Source organism: Carassius auratus, chromosome 41 (assembly GCF_003368295.1).
Source record: "Carassius auratus strain Wakin chromosome 41, ASM336829v1, whole genome shotgun sequence".
NCBI classification, from domain to species: domain Eukaryota; kingdom Metazoa; phylum Chordata; class Actinopteri; order Cypriniformes; family Cyprinidae; genus Carassius; species Carassius auratus.
This window is the reverse complement of record NC_039283.1, coordinates 301,422-323,284: the sequence shown is the minus strand read 5'-3', so window position 1 is coordinate 323,284 and position 21,863 is coordinate 301,422. Positions and strand designations below refer to the sequence as shown.

Genomic DNA, 21,863 nt, shown 5'->3' with positions numbered 1-21,863 from the left:
CTAAACCCGATAGAGGAGTTTTTTTTGGCATGGTGGTGGAAAGTATATGAATGAGAACCTTATGTCCGAGTTCAACTCCTCCAGGCCATGGAAGAGGCCAGCCTAGACATAACATTAGATGGATGCCAGGAATGGATCAGGCATGCACAAGCATTTTACTCCTGCTGCCTGGCTAGTGCCGACATAGCCTGTGATGTGGACAAGATTCTCTGGCCTCACCCAGACCAAAGACAGGATGCTTAGGCGGAATCATTTTTGTGTGTATGTTGTATTGTGTAGTGCATGAATAAATAAACAATATGCCACATAAAAAGGCAACATAAGTTTTGTCTTGAATTTATCTCACAGTGTGTAAGACTATGTCATAGTGTGTGTGTGTGTGTGTGGTGGGTGTTTTTGAGGGCTTGTGTATGTGTGATGCCTGAGGGAAAATTTGTCTTTTCAGCAATGTGCAGAGTGAATGGTTTTGAGTGTAGAGCTTAGTGTAGTTGTTTGGGGAATTGGGTGAGACGTTATGGATTTGTGTTTACTGTAATGAGAATGAGTCATAGTTTCAAGAAATGTGTTTAAGCAATCGAGAAAAACTGTAAATCGACATCTTTAATGATTCATTAACTTGACATACCTTTGAATGGTTGTGTAAGTGACTGTTCAAAAGTTAGCAGTCAGTGAAATTAAGATATTCATATTTTTATTAAGCAAGGATGCATTAAATTGATCAGAAGTAAAAGAGTCGAGATTAAAGTAAAGATTTTTGTTTCAAATAAATACTGTTGTTGTTTTTTTTACTTTCTATTCATCAAATAATACTGAGAAAAGAGAAAAAAAAACCATTGATGCATTGGGAAAATAAATAAGCAAGCATAACGTATTTTTCTTACCAGTATCACAAGTATACATTTCTTAAATGTTTTAAATACTAAATCAATGATCCAGAAACCTTGTGACTCATAGACCACTAAGATTACAGGATTCCTGACAATAGTTTGTCTGTACACTGATAAGATTGTGTTGATGAATGTTACAGGTATAACTCAACTATGTGAAAAATTAGTGTTTTGTTTCTGCCTTTTGTTCTTCAAGAACTTCATTCCTCTTTCATCCTGTGAAAAAGTTTGTGTGTGTGTGAGCCTGCATGTCTTGTTTTTATCTGTATGGGAGCACAGTTTAAGGAAGTAAAGCTCTGTACTATCTGCATATTTAAATGACTTGTTTCACTTTAAGAAAATATCACTTGGGATTTACCTGCCAAGTTAGGTGATCAAGCAGCTTTATCGTTAGCAATTTAGCCACTGCTGATTGAAAACTGGTATGTATCCCCCTTAATCTAGAGCTCTAAATCACATTTTGAACTTGTTATAAATGTAATTGAAATATTATTTTAAAATGATTAAATATTTACAATTCTTAGTGTATCCACTGCATTTTGCTTGTAAATTTTAACGCAAGTGATAACCTTCAATTAACATGTGATCATTTCCAGTGAAAATGCATTCCTCTGCTTTTCTTGTCCTGAGCTCGGCTTTGGTTTTTTGTCTTTCATCACCTATGGTAAGTGTGATAGACGACAGAGTTTGCTATAGTACATTGTAACAATGATGATCTACAGTTGTTGGCTTTTAAATACGTTTTCCCTAATGTCTGATTATTGTTTTCTTATCTTGTCTTCTCAGCCCCCAACAGATGTAGTTGGTATAGGTACAGAACAGATATTATTATTTTTTTGTAAAGTATAGATCCTGTTTTGATCACTGTCAGAAGATGCATTCTCTCTATTTCATTAAAATTATGTTTTTGTCTATAATTTTCTCTGTCCTTTTCATTTCTTCATTACATTTTTCCTCATTGGCACTACAGAGACATGGAAGGACATTCCAGATATAAACAAAGGTAAAGCCAATATTTTATTGGTCAACTTATTTTCACAAATCATTATTTTTACTCATGTTTTATGTATGAATATCTAATGTTAGGTTTAAATCTCAGAGAAGGAGACATCAAGATGGTGAGTTCTGTTTGTTGTTTAGTGCATAATACAATACTGGATAATCCAGTAGCTCCAGTGTTCTCAGATAATTAAAACAATTTGCTTTCAAGCCTACTCGAAGGAGCGCCATTCTTGGGAATCAGTACCGATGGAATATTCCTGTCCCCTTTGAACTGAGTGTGAATCTCAGTAAGAAAACACTGATTTCTCACTTACAATTGAACAAATTCAGTTTAAAATATTTTAATTAACTTTTATATGGTTTTTAATTATTGTTTTTGATTGTGTTTATAGGTATGAACTATAAGGGAGTCATTTTGAGAGCCCTTGAGCAATTCAGACTGAAATCATGTATTGACTTTAAGTACAGAACAGCAGAAGACATTTCTTACATCTCTGTGCAGAGTCTTGAAGGGTAAAGTATTGTTCCAGTTAGTAATACACAGTATTAGTAATTTATAGTATTATACACTATATACCCTAATAACTATGTTGTACTGAGTGTATAGTATACAACATGTAAATTAATGCTTCCAGTAAAAAATATGGGTACACTTGACTATTACTTGGAAAGGCTTTCGCCAAATATTAGATAATTATAATGGACAGACAATAAAATATAAAAGAAAAGAAGACATTAAAGGGATAGTTCACCCACAAATGAAAATTATGTCATTAATTACTTGCCCTCATGGCGTTCCAAAACAGTAAGACCTCCGTTTATCTTCGTAACACAGTTAAAGATATTTTAGATTTAGTCCGAAAGCTTTCTATCTCTCCATTGAAGCTGTGTGTATGGTATAATGTCCATGTCCAGAAAGGTAAAGGTTATTCAGCATTGTCTTCTCTTACGTGTCTGTTGTGAGCGATTTCAAAACACTGCAGTTTAGTGATATCCGGTTCGTGAACGAATCACTCGATGTAATAAATAAGCAATAAGCATTAATCCACAAATGACTTAAGCTTTTAACTATTTTATGTGGCTGACACTACCTCTGAGTTCAAAACAAACCAATATCGCGGAGTAATTCATTTACTCAAACAGTACACTGACTGAACTGCTGAAGAGAGAACTGAAGATGAACACAAAACCGAGCCAGATAACGAACGAACGATTGACTCGTTCTGGATCCAAGAACCGGTTACATCGGTTTTCAGATCACCAGTAGTGATTGGAAGTTCGGTTATTTCCCGTAAACTGGTTCTTCCGGACAGTTCGATTCAATAAACCTGTTGAAGAAAACGGTTCACAAGTTATTCTGTGCTCTACATAAGGACGTCATTGGCGATGATTGCCCTTCATTCAAGCCTTATTCTTAGCAAAGAATAAGTTTGGTTCAGATGCGCTGTGTGTTCAGTTCTCTCTTCACAGCAGTTCAGTCAGTGTACTGTTTGAGTAAATGAATTACTCCGGGATATTGGTTTGTTTGAACTTAGAGGGAGTGTCAGCCACTTCAAAAAAGTTAACAGCTTAAGTCATTTGTGGATTAATGCGTATTGGAGATGCGAACCGTTTCAAATGATTCCGTTTGATTTGGTGAACTGGTTCAAGAAGATCTGGTTACATCGAGTGATTCGTTCGCAAACCGGATATCACAAACTGCAGTGAACGCATTCACAACAGTCATGGAAGAAAAGCCAATGCTGAATAAAGTCTTAGTTTTTGAATATAAAGCTCTCGGACTAAATCTAAAATATCTTAAACTGTGTTTTCCGAAGATGAATGGAGGTCTTACGGGTTTGGGATGAGGGTGAGTCATTAATGACATAACTTTCATTTTTCGGTGAACTAACCCTTTAACATTGTTTGGTCATTTTTTTATGTGATTGAAAAAAAATAATTTAAATTCGGGTGTTGTTAACATTATGCATCAATGGAACTGTGTTGTGTGACTGTGCTCTCTTGTTTTTCAGGTGTTGGTCATATGTTGGTCACAATTTTGCAGGAGCTCAAACTCTTTCCATTGGAAATGGTTGTGGAATTAAAGGCATTATTGAGCATGAGTTTCTCCATGCACTGGGATTTTGGCATGAGCAGTCAAGATATGACAGAGATGATTATGTGACCATCAACTTGACAAACATCATTACAGGTTGACATGTATTTATTATTATTATTATTATTATTATTATTATTATCTTGTCTTTAACTTTAATTGTCTTTTAGGAATAAATTGAAACAGTCCTTTAATCACCTAACGGTATATACAGACATAGTGATTGCAGTGTCCATGTAACTTGGATGCAACTTAAATAAGTAATTCCTTATGAACAGCTACATCAAGAATTCCATTCCAAGTCTTTATTTTTTAGGGTATGCAAATAATTTCAACAAATACAGTGAGAACCTGACCACCACACAGGATACACCATATGACTACTTCTCTGTAATGCATTATGATAAAAATGCCTTCAGCAACGGTAATGGGTACACCATTATTACCAAGCGTCCTGAGTTCCAAGATGTGATTGGTCAACGCCTGGACATGAGTGAATATGATGTGATTGAACTCAACAAACTCTATAAATGCAGTGAGTATTTCATACATTGTTTTCATTGATTTTATGGTTTTAATAGTTGTTTTAATGTAAATTTAATGTAAATTTAATATAATATAATGTTTTTGTAAAAGTTTTCAGCATAAAAATAAAAACATTTTATGTCTAAAAATTTTAATTAATTGATTTCTCCTCAAACATGTTTGTTTGCATTACAGATTCATCCATCTCTTTCCTTGATCACTGTAGTTTTGATGATGAATCTCTGTGTCAGATGAGCGTCTGTTCTGCTGCTGATTATGGCTGGCAGACAGTAAAGTCAGTGAGTGGGATCAATGTGACTGACCACACAAACTTGGGAAAAGAACAAAATGGTGAGATCTGTTACAGTCTGTGAATGTGAAGTTTCTTTTTCAAAAAAGCTTCTGTTTTGAAGATGTTTGTGCTTTTGTATCGGATGAAGGATGATGATAACTCAAAAAAGAAATGGTTCATGTCTACTCTCATTACTGCTTTCTATTAGATATTGGACAATTACAAGCCAACATCCATCCAGTTCGCCACACACATATATGTATGTATTTTATCTCTACAACTGTTTTCATACCTGCAGGTGATTCATTCTTCATGCACTTCAGCAATAAGGATAGAAATGAGGGGGATGCAGCCAAAATGGAGAGCAAGACAATGACCCCTAAAAGAGACTGCAAAGTCCAGTGCCTGCAGTTCTACTACTATCACAGTGGTAATGAGTCTGACCAGCTCAACATCTGGATCCGAGAATACCAGAATGAAGCAGACGGCATAGGAACTCTCAGACTTATGGATCAGATCATAGGTCATTCTCTTTTTCAAATACTTACAGGCCTGTACATCAAGATGTTCTTTAAATTTTACTGACAATGTTGCTGACCATTTAATTTCTTGCAGAACCCCCTGGCAATTACTGGAAGTTACACCATGTGCCACTGAATGCAAATAAAACCTTCCAAGTTGTATTTGAAGCCCGTAAAGGAGCTGGAAACTCCAGTGGAGGATTTTCACTGGATGATATCAATATTTCAGAGACCGAGTGTCCCCACACATGGCAGATAAGAGACTTTGAGAAGGTTATGAACAAAAGTGTGTCTGGTACTAGGATGTACAGTCCATTGTATTACTCCAGTGAGGGATATCGTTTTCAGGCTCTCTTAATAATGTATCAGAATTACCTTTCAATATATGTTGGTCTGGTATCCGGTGCATATGATGAACAGTTGCAGTGGCCTTGTTATTGGAGACAAATAACCTTCCAGGTGCTTGACCAGAATCAACACATACAGAAGCGCATGTCCTCTGAGAACAGCTTCACAACTGACCCTACTTTAGTTTCTTCCAGTGAGAATCTGATTATTTTTCTCTCATATCATGTTAAATGCTGCGTTTTAGTTAACTGACAACCAAGGTTATGATTATGTAGCTTTGAAGGGTCTAAAAGCATATTTTGTTGTAACAGATGGCAGAAATTACTGGGACAATCCTCGAAATAATGGAACTCGAGTTGTCATTGGCAATGAGACTGTATATGTTGGTATTTTTTGGGGATATCAATATGCCATAATGAAAGAAGATCTCCCTAAAAGAGAGTTTATCAAGGGTGGTGACATCATCCTTCTCTTTACCATGCAAGGTAGGTTTTGTGAAGTACCTTTAACGAAACCATGTGATAAGTGCTAAGTTCACTCTGAACTTTTTTGTTGTTGTTTGTTTTTTGTAATTGTTTTTATTTATTTATTTATTCATTTATTTTACGAACATGTGCTGGCTAGATGAATGTTGGTAACTGCTGCGTCTCGCTGAGTTTTCTGTATGTAAGGCTTTAATGCCAGACTGTTTCAACTTTAAAAAGCAAGTTCTTAAAAAGGGTCTTGGAATGGGTCTTTTCTTTTCTTTCGTGTTTCAGAAAGGTGTTCTGTGTGAACGGATTGATGGCAAGAATTCAAATGTTGCTTACTAATCCTCAATACTTTGTCATAGATATCTCAGGGCTATTTCAATCTGACTTTATACCCTGCCCAAAAGTGACAGTAAAGGATTTCAATGTTTCTTCTCATTCAACTGCCCAGCTGGGATCATGTGCTACAAGGTGAATATCCATTTAAGCTCTGTTGTACGTTTATTCAAACTACAGGGAAAAAAAGGTAGACCTACTGAAAAAGAAATGAGAGAATCTACTATATTGCGTAAACATAATCATATCTAAAGTCCATTGTTAAGCACAACATACAGTAAACATTAGCTGTGATGGTATTTACAATACAGCAAGTCATCAAGTCTCTAATTTCTTTTATAAAAAGGTTACCATATAATAAAATATAAAAATGACACTTTTTACCTTTGGCCATGTAGTTTGACTTCAGTTCTGCATGGAGGAATTTTTTTCTTTCAAGTCAGTGATTTCCAAGAGTTTGCTGTTTTTATCGAACTATGGAATTTTTTTTTATTCATTGTTGTAACAAAAAACTGTAGGCTTCATGCTTCCCACAGTTAGAGCTACTTTACTTTATATAAAGATACAACATAATATGCACATGTGAATTATCTAAATATGCAATTTCCTGTAATGCTTTTGCACTCCTTCATTAATAACATTTTGGTTTGTTTTGTTTTTTGTTAAATAACAAAAGTTACATACATTTTTAAAAACAAAGTTTGCAAAAGGTATTTTTAAAGTGATGCTATAGAAGAACCATTTCAGTAAACAGGTCTTAAAAGAACCACTTTTTCTTCTAACATTTTGTCCAATGGCACCTTTTTGTCCTGTGGATGTTAAAGTTAATCTAATCTAATATTTGATTAAATAATGAAATAAACATAACATTACCTCCCCCTCCCCAGAGCTCTTCCCACACCTCAAGCAATCTCAACAACTTCTACACCTCAACCCACTGAGGGGTAAGCCACAATTTCATATGGGCATATTTTTGTAGATGTGGGTAGATTTTTAATTTATACACACACACAATTAAATCATTATTTTCTATTACATGGAAGGGCCACTTCGTAGGCAGATAGTTTGGAATGAATAATATTAATTTCCACATCTGCATCTCTTTCCTCTTTTAGTGAATGCCTGGACATATTTTGCAATTCCAGTGCCAAGACTGTTTCCTCTCTGATCCTCCTGGTTGTGTGTTTCCTTTTCTGGTGAATCAAACATGAGTAATCACTATTAACCACCACCCAGTGTCGGACTACACAAGAATTCAGTGTCAAAGCAAGACATCTGTCTTCAACCTTCTGCTAGGCATTATTTTAACATTTTGAAAACATCTAGTGACTAGAACTGCATTTATAGTGACAAAACCGCTTCTGATTACATGTAATAGAGGAAATCAGTTCTGTATTCCACACTGATTTCATTGAGAATGACTCAGTGAACATTTATACTGTTAAACATATATTTGAATTTAATGAGATGCTTACACAAGAATACATCTATAGTTATCAGTAATGTTAATTTTAGTCTACTGATTTCCACGATAAACTCTATTGTTGCATATGGTTCACACATTTTCCGAATAGCTCAAGTTAAATATATGAAATATTGCAATCATTGCATAATCATTACTGGTTCTAAATGACTATACAAAATGTGCCCACAAGAACTATGTGAATATCTTGGATGAATCACAAACCAATTTTGCAATTATTTTTTTGTTGTTGTTATCCATTTATAATCATTTATCATGTCATTTAACCACTTATTGATTTTTATTTTCATTCCCTGTGCTCTTGTAATGCTTGCTATTGTAGATTAATCATTTATTGCGGATTTTATGATTATGTGGTTTCAATTTGTCTTTGTGAGAGACAAGGTAAAGTCTCAATTTCAAAGTCAGATGATGATGCTGTGAAACTAATTTTCCATTGCATGAATTCAGCACGTTAAATTTGTTGTGGTCAGATAAAGTCCAGCTGAGCACTGAAACTAACTGAGCTAAGATTATTCAATAAAGATCACTTCATCTCAATGCTTTCTCTCATTCCTTCCTCTGCCAGCCTCTTGGCTTATACAAGACAAAATGCAGTTCTAACTGTTATGGGGAGTTAACTGGTTTTTGATACCAAACAAAACATGTATTCCGACTAAATACGATGAAGAAACTGGTTCCATATTCTCAGCTTTCCAAAGTGTTTAAAATGTAATTGTTCTAATGAATGCATACTTTCCATAAATCAAAACATCTGCACCTTTTGATACAGTCCTGTGTCTGAGTTTATTACAAAGTGTAGCCTATGTGCCCTGGTTTGGCCTGCAAACCACCTGCAAGATTTAGTGGCACCTAGTGGTGTATGGTGGAGCTGACACATGTCTGCAGGTGGACAAAAGTGTGTGTGTGTGTGTGTGTGTTGGGGGGGGGGGGGGTATCAAATCTGTGTCCAGGATAGGACAGACTAAAGGCTCATGACTTTGCAGAGCAGCAGGCACACCATCAGATATCTTTTGAATTCTGTCTAGAGCCGAATTAGCAAGTTTTATTAAAGTGACCTAACAAACTACACTTTTTGTTTTGAGCAAGCAGTCGGCAACCTCCTGAAATGTATAGGTTAACATTGCATACTCTGAAAATTTTTCGGCTAAGAATGAAACATCAGGTAGGTGATGCTTGATTGCTCTCATTAGCTATCACGGATGTCACGTCAGAGGCAGCCAAATCAAGAGTCACATGTGTGTGCTTGACGTGAGAACTAATGATCATTGTTTTCATGCATCAAACACACACATTTCTTCTTCAATTTATGACTTTCATCAGGTAAATGTCACCTTCAAATCTGAGGAGGCATACTGAGGTATCAAAGTTGTGATTTTCTGCCCGAAAATGTTTATTCATTATTTGTTCTGTTTTGATAGAGCCATTAGCTATGTGATATATTAGCTGAATGCACAAAATTGAAAATAAAATCAGTGATGAGAATTTAAATACAATTATTACTAATTAATTAATTTTTAATTAAATGTTACAAATCTCCAAAAATGTAATGTTCTTACCAGGTGGTAGATAAGTTGTATTTACAATATTACATTATATGAATCATTATATATATATATATATATATATATATATATATATATATATATATATATATATATATATATATATATATATATATATATATATATATATATAGTTTTTGAAGCCTAATTTTTTGATGTCCCATAAACTTGCATTATATAAAGACTTTTTTTTTTCTAAAACACTTAATTTGTTCATCTGATATATGAAAGTCATATAGGATGGCACGAGGGTGGAAATGATGGAGTTTCCTTTTAATCCCTTTCTTTGTATTTTTATTTTATTTATTTTTTTGGTGTTCAGCTGGGTAAGTACTTCTAATTTTTTAATACTCGGGTACAATTTAAAGTTGTACTTTTTTACTTTTACACAATTATTCTTTTGACCAGATACTTGTACTTTCACTAGAGTAAAATTTTTTTGTACTTTTTACACGAGGGAGATAAAGAATATCTCTTTGGATTTGAGACTTTAGTCTTCGCAACTCTACAGATCTTCTTTATGCACACTTGTTAAACTCCAAAGAGAAAGGGAAAATTTTAATCACATCATATGATCCCTTTAAGGGAAGTCGTGGCCTAATGGTTAGAGACTCGGACTTGTAATCCAAAGGTTGTGGGTTCGCCAGGGATTGTAGGTGGATGGAGTGAATGTACAGCACTCTCTCCACCCTCAATACTACGACTGAGGTGCCCTTGAGCAAGGCACTGAACCCCCAACTGCTCTTCGGTCACCACAGCATAAAATGGCTGCCCACTGCTCTGTGTGTGTTTTCACGGTTTGTGTGTGTGTGTGTGTGTGTGTGTTCACTGCTGTGTGTGTGTGCACTATGGATGGGTTAAATTCAGAGCCCGAATTCTGGTTTTGGGTCAACGTACTTGGCTGTATGTCACTCTCTTTCATTTTCACTTAAGTTAATTGTGTTTGCAGTCACAGATTCATTCGCAGATCTTTTATGTCAGATACAACTGACTGACCAGTACTGACTAGCCAACTTGGATATGATTCCATAAAGTTTCACATCTACAGCACACATTACATTGATCCACAAACACAGATATGTTCTAATTTTGTAACATTTATTTACAAAACTCCACAAAAAGGTTTTTGCAAGTTTTAATAAAATGTAAATTCATAAAATTCATAATAAGCATATTTACATTCCAGTATGTGCCTCAGACTTACACAGTATCGTCAACTTATTCATCAGAATCTTCAGTAATCATCTGCAAACTTTGCCATGGTTCATTCGGTTCTTGTTGAGTCCTCAGTAACCCTAGGTAAACCTCGACAGCTGATTTAACCGGTGTTCTGTCGATTTATCCTACCCTCTCAGATTTTCCTACCTCCCACTATAGTACAATTTCACAACAAAAAATGCTTTAGGTTATTGTCTATTGATGTCTACACCTACCACAACCCTTAATCTACCTTTATAGTAATGCAAATACAGTAATTATGTGTTATATCCGCGGTTGTAGCTAGAAGAGATACAGTTACAGGAAACCAACAATAAATATTTTTTTCTACCAATTAGATGGTGTTTTTATTAAAGTCTACACCTACCCCAACCCTAAACCTACCCTTACAGTAATGCAGATACATAAACATTGTTGTTTAGCATGAGAAAAAGGAAGTGATACTCATGTGCACATGCGCAGTTAACCCTGCTAGGAAAATCTGACGGGTAGGATAAAATGTCAGGACACCGGCTCAGTCAGTTCTTTTTTATTTGTACGTGATACTTAAGTTGTGCATCCTGCATCATCAAACTGGAACTAAAGTTTGATTCAGTTCGATTTGTGAAGCGGCTCGACTGGTTGCTTCTTAAAGGCGCAATATGTCATTTTTCTGCTTTAAAAATAGTAGAAATCACTATATCTATGTTATATATATTTTTTAGTTGTGTACTTACATCATCCCGACAGTTTCCACGAACTTTCAAATCCGGAGAAAATTATGGTTTAATTAGAAGACACGACACGTTTCTTTATATCCGTTTTGTCGCCTGTCTATGGCGTCATATAAACTTTGACCCCTCTAGTTTATATAACTTCCTGCGGAACTGCCAAATACAAAGGTGAACAGAAACAAAGACGAGACGAAGAAGAAAAAGTAGTAGCCTTGATCGAGACTATTATATTTTATATTTATATTGTTTATATTCATATTTTAACCTCAATCAATAACTTAGTTATGGATCATGATTATGCTTTGCCTGCACGTTCTGTGAAGCGCAAACGCACTGGTGAAATAAATGATCCGAGATGGTTTTGGGACAAGAGAAGCAACAAGACACGGGCAAATATTGGAGTTGCATTTCCAAGATAGAGAGAGCTTCGTGACAAGCTGAAACTACAGAGAGATGCTGAACTGATGAATTCTGATAAACAGGTATGCATCCATTCAGCTAACTGTATCTATCCGTATATTTTGTGAAACGATGATGTCTTGTGTAAAACGCAGACGGACTAGCTCTCATGTAAATCTACATTTGTTCTATATCTAGCTGAATAAAGTAGCTTCAAATGCAGTTCTCTAATTTGTTCGATATCATAGTATAACGTAATTATAATTATTAACGAAAGGCGACAGTGTTTTTTAACATATATTACTACTAGCTAGATGGAATATTGATTTGATAGGGGTCTCATAATTCATAAAGACGGTTTCATCGGGCGCACGGTCGTGTATATCGGTCTGGCTGCGGTGCCTTCTACAAACGCAGTTAAAGTCAAGGTGATGAGTAGACTGAAGTTGGGCTCAGGTGGTTGTGCTGCGGGATGTGTTTCCCATACATTTATTTATTTTTGGAGACTCGCCACAATTTTAAAACTGAACTTTTTTCAAAAAGGCTTAAGTACTGCATGTTTAATAATAATAATTCCTTACATTTATATGTTTAAATATCAAAACGAGGCACGGGTGTTTTTATATCGCTGTATTTCTGAAGAAAGACTTGCATGTTATATGCCTGATAGCAGCGTATGAGCGTACCAGCTCTGCTTCGTTTACAGCTGTTACTGGGGAAACCTCTATTTCTCGCGCTTTATGTCTATGCTTTAAAACATCTCCTGTTGGCAAATAATGAATTTGCATTTTCATTAAGTCCGCCAGATCCACGCAGCAAACATTTTGTTTGTTATCAAAAAATATCTACTCTAGAGGGACTTGGCTGTTGTTATTGATTCTATTTGGAAGTCTACCGGAAGTTAAGTTAGGTCCACAAATGCGCTCATGCGCAGTAACGTTTGTTTATGTTGTTGCCGTTGAAATGGTATCTCCGTTCGAAAAGACGTGATTGTCAAAATACTAAGTTAGAATGAGTGAGGAATGATAGGGAGCAACAGAGCGCGTGTTCCAATGAACAACAACTCCCATGAGCCTTACGCTCTTTCCCGACGTCATCAAAATACGTCTTATGTTATTATTTTGATTGAGTGACCCCTGGTGGCCAAACATTCCATATTGTACATTTAAGAACTGGCTCAAAAGAACGATTCATTGTTACAAGTTGCATCATCCCCTGCACCCAAAGAGCACAGAGACAAGGAACCTATGCACTTCTTTTGAATTCTTTATTTCGATATATCATTGCTTTATAATTAAAAGGCATTTTTTGTATTTGTATTTGTTTTTAAATGTGCTGAACAATTAACTCTTGACAAGACCCTTCTTTGTCTTATATTTTCAGTATGCAAAGAAGGGTGAGGGTGCAAGGTTATAAACATTTTTTTTTTACTTTTGACAATTTTATGTTTTACAATTGTTGTTTAAAGTACAAAATTGCTTATAACCTTGCACCCTTACCCTTGAAAGAATTTGTTTCTTTGCGTACAAAAAAATATAAGACAAACAATAGCTTTGTCAAGAGGTGATTGTTCGGCACATTTTAGATTTACTAATTTGGGGCCCTATCTTGCACCCAGCGCAATTGACTTTGTACACCGACGCATGTGTCATTCCTATTTTGCACCCGCGCAAAGCGCGCTTTTCCCTCCACAGAAGCTCGTCGCTAAACTAGTGAATGAACTTGCGCTCCCTGGGCGGTTCAGCGCAAAAAAGGAGGCGTGTTCCGGCGCAAACAATCCCTGGTGCTATTTTGCTGTTCCATTAAACAATTGCGCCACTGACCAGAAAAAACCTGGTCTAAAGTCAGTGGCGCGTTGCGCGTTGTTCATTATGCTATTTTAAGGGCGCATGCTTGACCATAATGTATAGCGTGCACAACGCGCATACACTTTGCTCATGTAATCTACACAGATGCAACAGTTATTTTTGCAAATCATAAATTGTTACACTAAAAAAATATTAACACATGAGATGACGGAAATCATTGTGGTGTGACACGAAGATGTGAAAAAAAATTGGCATAAATCTAGCTTACAAATTATTCAGGCTAATTATTCTCCCATCCCCATACAACACAACTTCTCTGTCTTTCACTGCTCTTACAAGAACATCAGTCTCCTCGGCTGTGAACCGCTCCTGGCGTGCGCCTGGTAAATACGCCATAATAATAGCAATCCATAATGGAACTTGCGCACCTGCTTTTAAAGGGAATGTTGGATGACGCTCTGATTGGTTTATTTCACGTTACGCCCAAACCACACCTATGAATAATGAAGCTACTTCAGACCAACCCATTTTAGATTTGCGCCGGGCGCAAGAGCCATTTATCCCGCCGGGAAAATAGCAACAGCGCCGAGACCCGCCCACAAACTTACTTGCGCTTCGCGCTTTGACACTTGCGTTTCAGATCGTTAAAATAGGGCCCTTACTGTTTAAGTAACATCTGAAAATATGGTTAAAGATGATTCAGGTTTGTGGTCATTGAACATTACTGTTTTGAAATGATTACATAACTTTGGGAGTCTCTTTTTTCATATATATAATTTTTATTATAGGGTGTTTTGGTACTCTCCAGGGACAGATGAAATACAGCTCTTTAGCTAATTATGGGACAGACTTCCCATAATTAAATTTAATTGGACCATCAATTCTTTCCTTTGCACAAAAAAAGGTTATTTGTAGAAAACAAAATAATAATAATAAAACTGTAAAAATCTGAGTTTCAGGGCACCTCTATTGTTCAAACTATGTAAATATACTGGGAACTCAGTTTAAGGAAGAGAAGGACTATTCTATTTGCATGTTCAAAATAATAAGCAAAAAAAAAAATTCTCACTTGTCCTAGCTTGTTTTCTGAAACGAAAAGAGTTGAGACAACTATTTATTTACAAATGGTAAATATGTATTTAAACAAAAACACTGGAGAGACACAGGAAAACCACTAGGACAAAGTAAACAAACTCTATTAGGACAAGAACAGACAAAGAACTGAGTCAGACTGGGGGTATAAAACAAATTAGGAAAGAGACAGGGTAAATGAGGAAACTGAGTAAAGGTGGGGGTTTCAACACACAGGGCAAATGAGGAAAGAGAACAGTGGAGCTAATTAGTTAACAAACAATTTAAAATAGTAATAGTAATAATATAGTAGTAAAAATGAGAACCTACTTAGAAACAAAGAAAACGAAAAGGAACTAAACAGTGTGGATGTGACAACTTGACACTTTCTTGTCAAACTGGGTGACTGGGAGGCAGTTTTATGTTCAGCTGCATTAGTGACTGAAAACTGGTATGCATTCATATTTTATTTTCCAGATTTTTAAAAAAATTTTGATTACCTTAATTGTAAATAACTGATTGTGTAATATTTATATATTATAAAACATAATGAAATGTTTTTTTTTTAAAAAAAGAGTTCTGTGTCCCAAGTATTTTGCTGGTCAGTTTTAAAATAATAAGAAAAACTGCATAAATCAACAACAAATTTTATCATTATGATTTTTTTCAGTGAAGATGCAGTTATGCACATTTCTTCTGCTGAGTTTGGCTTTTTGTCCAGCATCATCTATGGTATGTTTGAGAGCTTATGTTTTAACATATTGTCATAGAAGTGGTAGAAAGCTGTTGATTTTTTTACATTTTCAAAAAATTGTCATATTCTCTGAATACATTTACATTTAAACATTTAGCAGACGCTTTTAATCCAAAGCGACTTACAAAAATTGTTTTCATCTCATGTTCTCAGCCCCCACCAGATACATCTGGTAAGTACAGCAGCACAGTCACTGAAATTAATCAGTCGTAAAGTTATTGTAATATGTTTTATATGTGTGTAGCGTAAAAGATCTGGTTTTGGCTGCTCATTACTGTGTGATATGATTGGCCTCTCATCATTTTACTTTTAGGCTACAATTTCACTACAATTCAATATTTTGTCAAGCATTCAATGCACACAATTCTGGTTCTCGCTCTTTCTTTTGTTTTTATTATATTTGTCTCAGACATTAATGAGGATCGGAAGGACAGTCCAGATATAAACAAAGGTAAAACTACTGTATTATCTTAAAAACTCAAATGCATTGCAGTAAGGCAACTAATATCTTTTTTTGTTTATAAATCATTAGTTCCCTTTTCAGTCGGTCACGTTTGACGTTACGAATGGGATCTCGCCCGAGGGCCCAATCACCTTCGATTGGTACAAAACGAGCCAATGGTACACAAAGTACCTTGGTCTGCGGAATTTGCATCGCGAGCTCCGCCCCGCAGAGCGGGTATATAAGGAGCAACGCGAGAAACTCGCATTCAAGCTTTCGCTTCGGAGCTGAGCACATCGCTTGCTGCAATCACCGGAGTGTTTACAAGCAAGAGCTGGTGTTGGTGTGACGGAGCGATTCAGCGGTTCGTCTGGGTTTCCTGCGACAGCTCCCGCGTTCCCCTGAGCGCTTCAACACCTCTAAAAGAGACAATTTCTCTCACAAAAGAGATACAGGCCGATTTGCGTCTTTTTAAAGATGTCATTTCGCCCGTGTGTTTCTGGGTGCGGTCGATTTATCGCTCCTCGTGACGGTCACGATCGTTGTGTCACGTGTCTGGGCTTCCAGCACGCTGAGACTGCGTTCGTGGATGGCTCATGTTCTCATTGCGGGGACATGACCATCGCGGCGTTGAGATCGAGACTCGATTACCTTAAAAGGTATAGAGTCCCCTCTGCTACACCCCGTTCTAGCTCTTCTTCTCGTAAGAGAGCTACTTCGGCTGGTGGCCAGGGTGATCTGAGGGTTACCGTGTGGGCTTCCCCGATGAGCGAACCTCCTAGGGCCACACCCCCCTCACATACGCCGCAGCGTATGGTCCCAAGGTGCCCTCCAAGGCCTGTAAGTTCTCGTCCACGCTTGTGGCCAAGGCTTACAGAGCTGCGGGCCAGGCCGCTTCTGCCCTGCATGCCATGGCCTCACTTCAGGTCTATCAGGCCAAGCTGCTCCGGCAGCTGCACGAGGGCGGTGCTGACCCAGGGGTTTTGCAGGAGGCACGCACTGCTACCGACCTCGCTCTCCGGGCGACGAAGGTCACTGCGCGCTCCTTGGGTCAGGTGATGTCCACTTTGGTGGTCCAGGAGCGACACCTATGGCTGAACCTGGCAGACATGAGGGAGTCTGATCGGGCTGAGCTCCTCAACTCCCCGGTCTCCCAGGATGGCCTCTTCGGCGACGCGGTAGAGAGCTTTGCCCAGCAGTTCTCTGCCGCCCAGAAGCAGTCTGAGGCCATCAGACACATCTTGCCCCGGTGGCCCACTGCTGCTTCCACCCCGCCGCTGGTGCAACCTCAGCCTGCTCGTTGCCGAGGGCGCCCCCTGCAGCCTCCTCCACTCTCGCTTGGCCACAGCAGCAGCCTTCACCCCGGCCGCAGCGAGGAGATGGCCGCAGAAGGGTGGCGCAACCCGTCTCTGCCCCTAAACCTGCCAAACGCCAGGCCAAGCGGCGTTCCTGAGACGGGCGACCCGGAGTTGGAGACGTCAGCTCATCAGGAGATGGTAGCAGGACCACTCTTTCCCCCAGAGGAGTGCCGGGGGAGAATCCTTTGTTCTCATTTTCTTTTTGTTCCGCCACTGGCCCTGCAGCCGATGGTACCCAAACCTTCACTTAAAGAGCTGTTTCCTCTACCTCCGGGTCCCAAGAGGCCACGAACGACAGCTGGCGACGTGCTTCCTCGCCGCTCTCGTTCCCCTCTCCCCTTGCCAGTTTCCATGCAAAGACGGCTCAAGAACGCTTCGCCTTCTCATGCCCTCTTTTCCACTTGGAGTCAGACGAGTGCCCGCACTCCGCCCCCGCTAAGGGACGCTATGCCTCCCATGCCGGGGCTGTCTGCTCCACCACGCTGCCCCACTGTGGGTACGCCTGTAGTCCCCTTGACCCCGCTGGTTCGGTTCCTGGGAGCCTGGCTACAGCTCCCCAGGCCTTCCCGCTGGCTCATCCGGATGCTCAGGCTCGCTACGCGATTCAGTTCGCCCGGCGTCCCCCAGGTTTCGGGGTGTCCTCGCGATGATGGTAGGCAAAGATGCCCCTGTCATGCGCGCGGAGGTTGCGACCCTGCTGGCAAAGGGCGCAATAGAGCCGGTCCCTCCAGCCGACATGAAGTCCGGCTTTTACAGCCCTTACTTCATAGTACCCAAGAAGACAGGTGGGTTACGGCCAATCCTGGACTTGCGTGCCTTGAACCGAGCTCTGCACAGACTCCCGTTCAAGATGCTAATGCCCAAGCGCATTTTCGAATGATGGATTGGTTTGCAGTGATCGACCTGAAGGACGCGTACTTTCATGTCTCCATTCTTCCTCGACACAGACCGTTTCTTCAGTTTACTTTCGAGGGGCAGGCATATCAGTACAAGGTTCTCCCATTCGGGTTGGCCCTGTCTCCCCGCGTCTTTACGAAGGTCGCGGAGGGAGCCCTGGCTCCTCTCAGGGAACAAGGTGTCCGTATCCTAAACTACCTCGACGACTGGCTGATCCTAGCTCACTCTCGAGAGCGGTTGTGCGAGCACAGGGATCTGGTGCTCAGACACCTCACCCGACTGGGTCTTCAGGTCAACTGGGAAAAGAGCAAACTCTCCCCTGTGCAGAGGATCTCTTTTCTCGGTATGGAAATAGACTCGGTCGCCATGTTCGCGCAGCTTACGAACGAGCGTGCGCAGTCACTGCTGAATTGCCTGAGACAATTCGAGGGCAAGAGAGCGGTTCCACTGAAACTGTTTCAGAGGCTCCTGGGGCATATGGCATCCGCGGCGGCAGTCATACCGCTCGGGCTACTCCATATGAGACCGCTTCAGCACTGGCTTCACGACCGAGTCCCGAGATGGGCATGGCAACAGGGCACGCTCCGAGTGACCATCACTCCGGCCTGCCGCCGATACTTCACCCCGTGGTTGGACCCCTCGTTTCTACGGGCCGGCGTGCCCCTAGAATCGGTGTCCAGGCATGTTGTTGTATCAACAGATGCCTCTGCCACAGGCTGGGGTGCCATGTGCAACAGGCATGCTGCGTCAGGCTCCTGGACAGGACCCCGACTTCAGTGGCATGTCAATTGCCTCGAGTTGCTAGCAGTATGTCTTGCTCTGCACCGCTTCAGGACAAGCACGTTCTGGTCCGTACGGACAACACTCCGACCGTAGCGTACATCAACCGTCAGGGTGGTCTACGCTCCCGCCGCATGTCGCAACTCGCTCGCCATCTCCTCCTGTGGAGTCACAAGCATCTGAGGTCGCTTCGTGCCATTCACATTCCGGGCAGGCTCAATCGTGCAGCCGACGAGCTCTCACGGCAGCAGTCTCGCCCCGGGGAATGGAGACTCCACCCCCAGTTGGTTCAGCTGATTTGGGAACACTTCGGAGACGCTCAGGTAGACCTGTTTGCCTATCCAGAAAATTCCCACTGCCAGTTGTTTTACTCCCTGACCGAGGGCACCCTCGGCATGGACGCCCTGGCACACAGCTGGCCGCTGTGCCTGCGCAAGTATGCGTTCCCCAGTGAGCCTTCTTGCACAGACGTTGTGCAAGATCAGGGAGGACGAGGAGCAGGTCCTCATGGTTGCGCCTTTTTTGGCCCAGACGGACCTGGTTCCCCGAACTTGTACTCCTCACGACAGCTCCTCCCTGGCCAATTCCTCTGAGGAAGGACCTTCTTTCTCAGAGACGGGGCACCCTCTGTCAATCCGCTTGCTGCGCCATTCCACTCCGCGGACTGGATGCGTGCGCTATTCCCTTCAGGTGAGTTCCTCAGTCAGAACCCTGGGTTCCTCCAGCACTGTTGATGTCCAACACTTGCGTACATGCCCCTTGGTCAGCCATGTGTGGGACTAGGTGCCTCCATGTGTCGTGATTCCCCTTCTGGGTAATCCCACGTGTGAATGTCCACAGTAAGTCTCTCCGTAGCATGTGTCTTTCCCTTGGCAAGCCTCTTGCCAGCTCTGTCGTTGAAACTTCCACCCTGCTGGCTGGGTACCTCAGAGTTCTTATGTATTACCACCTTGGTAGATACCTGCTTTCTGTAAGTCCTCCCACAGGCAGGCAGCCTGCTAGCATATGTCCAGCTGGAATATGCTACCCAGTGTATTCTGTGCGAGCTATAGGCCCTCACTCGTGCTGGCTCTCACGACAGGGTGCTATCACTCACACGGGTCGCTGGAAGACAGCCATGTGGCGTTTTGTAAGGGACCCCATTCGTAACGTTGAACGTGACCGACTGAAAGGGAACGTCTTGGTTACGTATGTAACCCTCGTTCCCTGAAGGAGGGAACAGAGACGTTAGGTCCCCTTGCCACATCGCTGTTCCGCTGAACGGCCGGGTCACTGGCACGGCTCCTCAGCGAAGACTTGAATGCGAGTAGCTCGCGTTGCTCCTTATATACCCGCTCTGCGGGCGAAGCTCGCGATGCAAATTCCGCAGACCAAGGTACTTTGTGTACCATTGGCTCATTTTGTACCACTCGAAGGTGATTGGGCTCTCGGGCGAGATCCCATTCGTAATGTCTCCGTTCCCTCCTTCAGGGAACGAGGGTTACATACGTAACCAAGACGTTTTTTCTCCTGTTTTATTCAAGCATATTCACTGTGTACTGAACTATCTTGTGCTGTTAGGTTTAAATCTCCGAGAAGGAGACATCATGGTGGTGAGTTCTGTTCCAAGACATTCTATAATTAAAGTATTGGATAATTCAGAAATCAGCATGTATAGTCCTCCCAGGATACTTAAACAATATGCTTTCCAAGCCTAATCAAGGAGCGCCATTCTTGGGAATCAGTTCAAGTGGAATATTCCTGTCCCCTTTGAAATGAGTGTGAATTCTCAGTAAGAAAACTTGGATTTTCATGTCATGTCAAGTTTTAAATAGCATTTAAAATTAACTTTCACATCTTCCATGTTTGTAGGTTTGAACTATAAAGGAGTCATTTTGAGAGCCCTTGAGCAATTCAGACTGAAATCATGTATTGACTTTAAGGCCAGAACAGCAGAAGACATTTCTTACATCTCTGTGGAGAGTCTTGATGGGTACAGTATGGTTTGTAATCCAAATATAGACTGACATATACATATATAGAGATTTTTTTTTTTTTTTGCATAATACAATCTTTATAAAAGTGTCTGTCTTTATGTTGGACTAATAGATTAAAATTATTTTGTTGATGACTGTGAAACAAATTTCCTCCTTGGGGAAGATAAAGTTGACTATGACGTACATTCTTCTTCTTCTTTTGAGACTAAATTCTAAAATGTATCTCCTAACCCTAACCCTAGAGCCACCAAACTTTCAGACTGGTCTGAGTCGAGTTGCTATATATTTTCTAACTGATCCGTCTTCCTGTTTTCATAAACCAGACTATCAAAGCCACCTAAAGACTTTCAATAAGACTTTCAACATGCTAGTCACTTGCTAATCATGCTAGGAACATGCTAGTCACTGGCTAATCATGTTGGAAAAATGCTAGCGACATGCTAGTCACGTTCTTATCATGCTGTAAACATCCTAGCAACATGCTAGTCACTAGGGCTGTATTACTCGAGTCCGGTCCGGTTTTTATCGCCTCGGACTTGTCTCAGACTCGTTGCGTTTGCACTCGGACTTGTCTCGGACTTGGCCATTGGTCTCGCCAAATCTTTCTCGTTGGTCTCGACTGAGTCCAGCAAAAAAAAAAAATAAAATAAATGAAAAACCTTCTCCTTCAAAACAAAACCACATTTGCATGTCGCGACTGAAACCGTGTGGAAAACGCTAGGTGCGCCACTTTCTCCTTTTTTCCAAAGCACTCTGTAGCCTGCACTCTATGCTCGCGCTCCAGTGGCGTCTGCTGTGGCTAGGCAACCATGACCTGCTCTCCATGAAGATGGAGAAGTTTCAACAAAAAATAGGTGGATTTCCAGCACAAAACATCCCTTGCAGTAGCTCTGCTGATAAATCATTAAAAAAATGTTAAAAGT

General features: G+C 40.2%; 1 protein-coding gene and 1 long non-coding RNA gene across 2 annotated transcripts; both read left to right on the top strand.

The window, feature by feature from the left end:
- Nucleotides 1–1,201: 1,201 nt before the first annotated feature.
- Nucleotides 1,202–8,499, top strand: LOC113059708 (meprin A subunit beta-like). Its single transcript, XM_026228251.1, has 16 exons — nt 1,202–1,309; nt 1,484–1,551; nt 1,674–1,698; nt 1,858–1,890; nt 1,974–2,005; nt 2,098–2,176; nt 2,282–2,402; nt 3,902–4,080; nt 4,301–4,519; nt 4,705–4,860; nt 5,100–5,324; nt 5,417–5,863; nt 5,982–6,155; nt 6,503–6,611; nt 7,364–7,420; nt 7,592–8,499. Exons 2-16 carry the CDS (start codon nt 1,489–1,491, stop codon nt 7,674–7,676), a joined length of 2,004 nt encoding a protein of 667 aa, XP_026084036.1. The 5' UTR covers nt 1,202–1,309; nt 1,484–1,488; the 3' UTR covers nt 7,677–8,499.
- A 6,607-nt stretch (nt 8,500–15,106) lies between these two features.
- LOC113059612 (uncharacterized) lies at nt 15,107–20,598 on the top strand. The gene is made up of 5 exons (XR_003278105.1): nt 15,107–15,184; nt 15,404–15,465; nt 15,641–15,659; nt 15,897–15,938; nt 20,525–20,598. It is a non-coding gene; the product is annotated as an uncharacterized LOC113059612 (long non-coding RNA).
- Nucleotides 20,599–21,863: the final 1,265 nt, after the last annotated feature.

Bases quoted from the DNA above. Each gene is read 5' to 3' on its own strand.
- LOC113059708 (XM_026228251.1), top strand. From the start codon at position 1,489: ATGCATTCCTCTGCTTTTCTTGTCCTGAGCTCGGCTTTGGTTTTTTGT. The intron at 4,520-4,704 runs GTGAGTATTTCA...TTTGCATTACAG, and splicing joins CAACAAACTCTATAAATGCA to ATTCATCCATCTCTTTCCTT. The intron at 6,612-7,363 runs GTGAATATCCAT...CCCCCTCCCCAG, and splicing joins CTGGGATCATGTGCTACAAG to AGCTCTTCCCACACCTCAAG.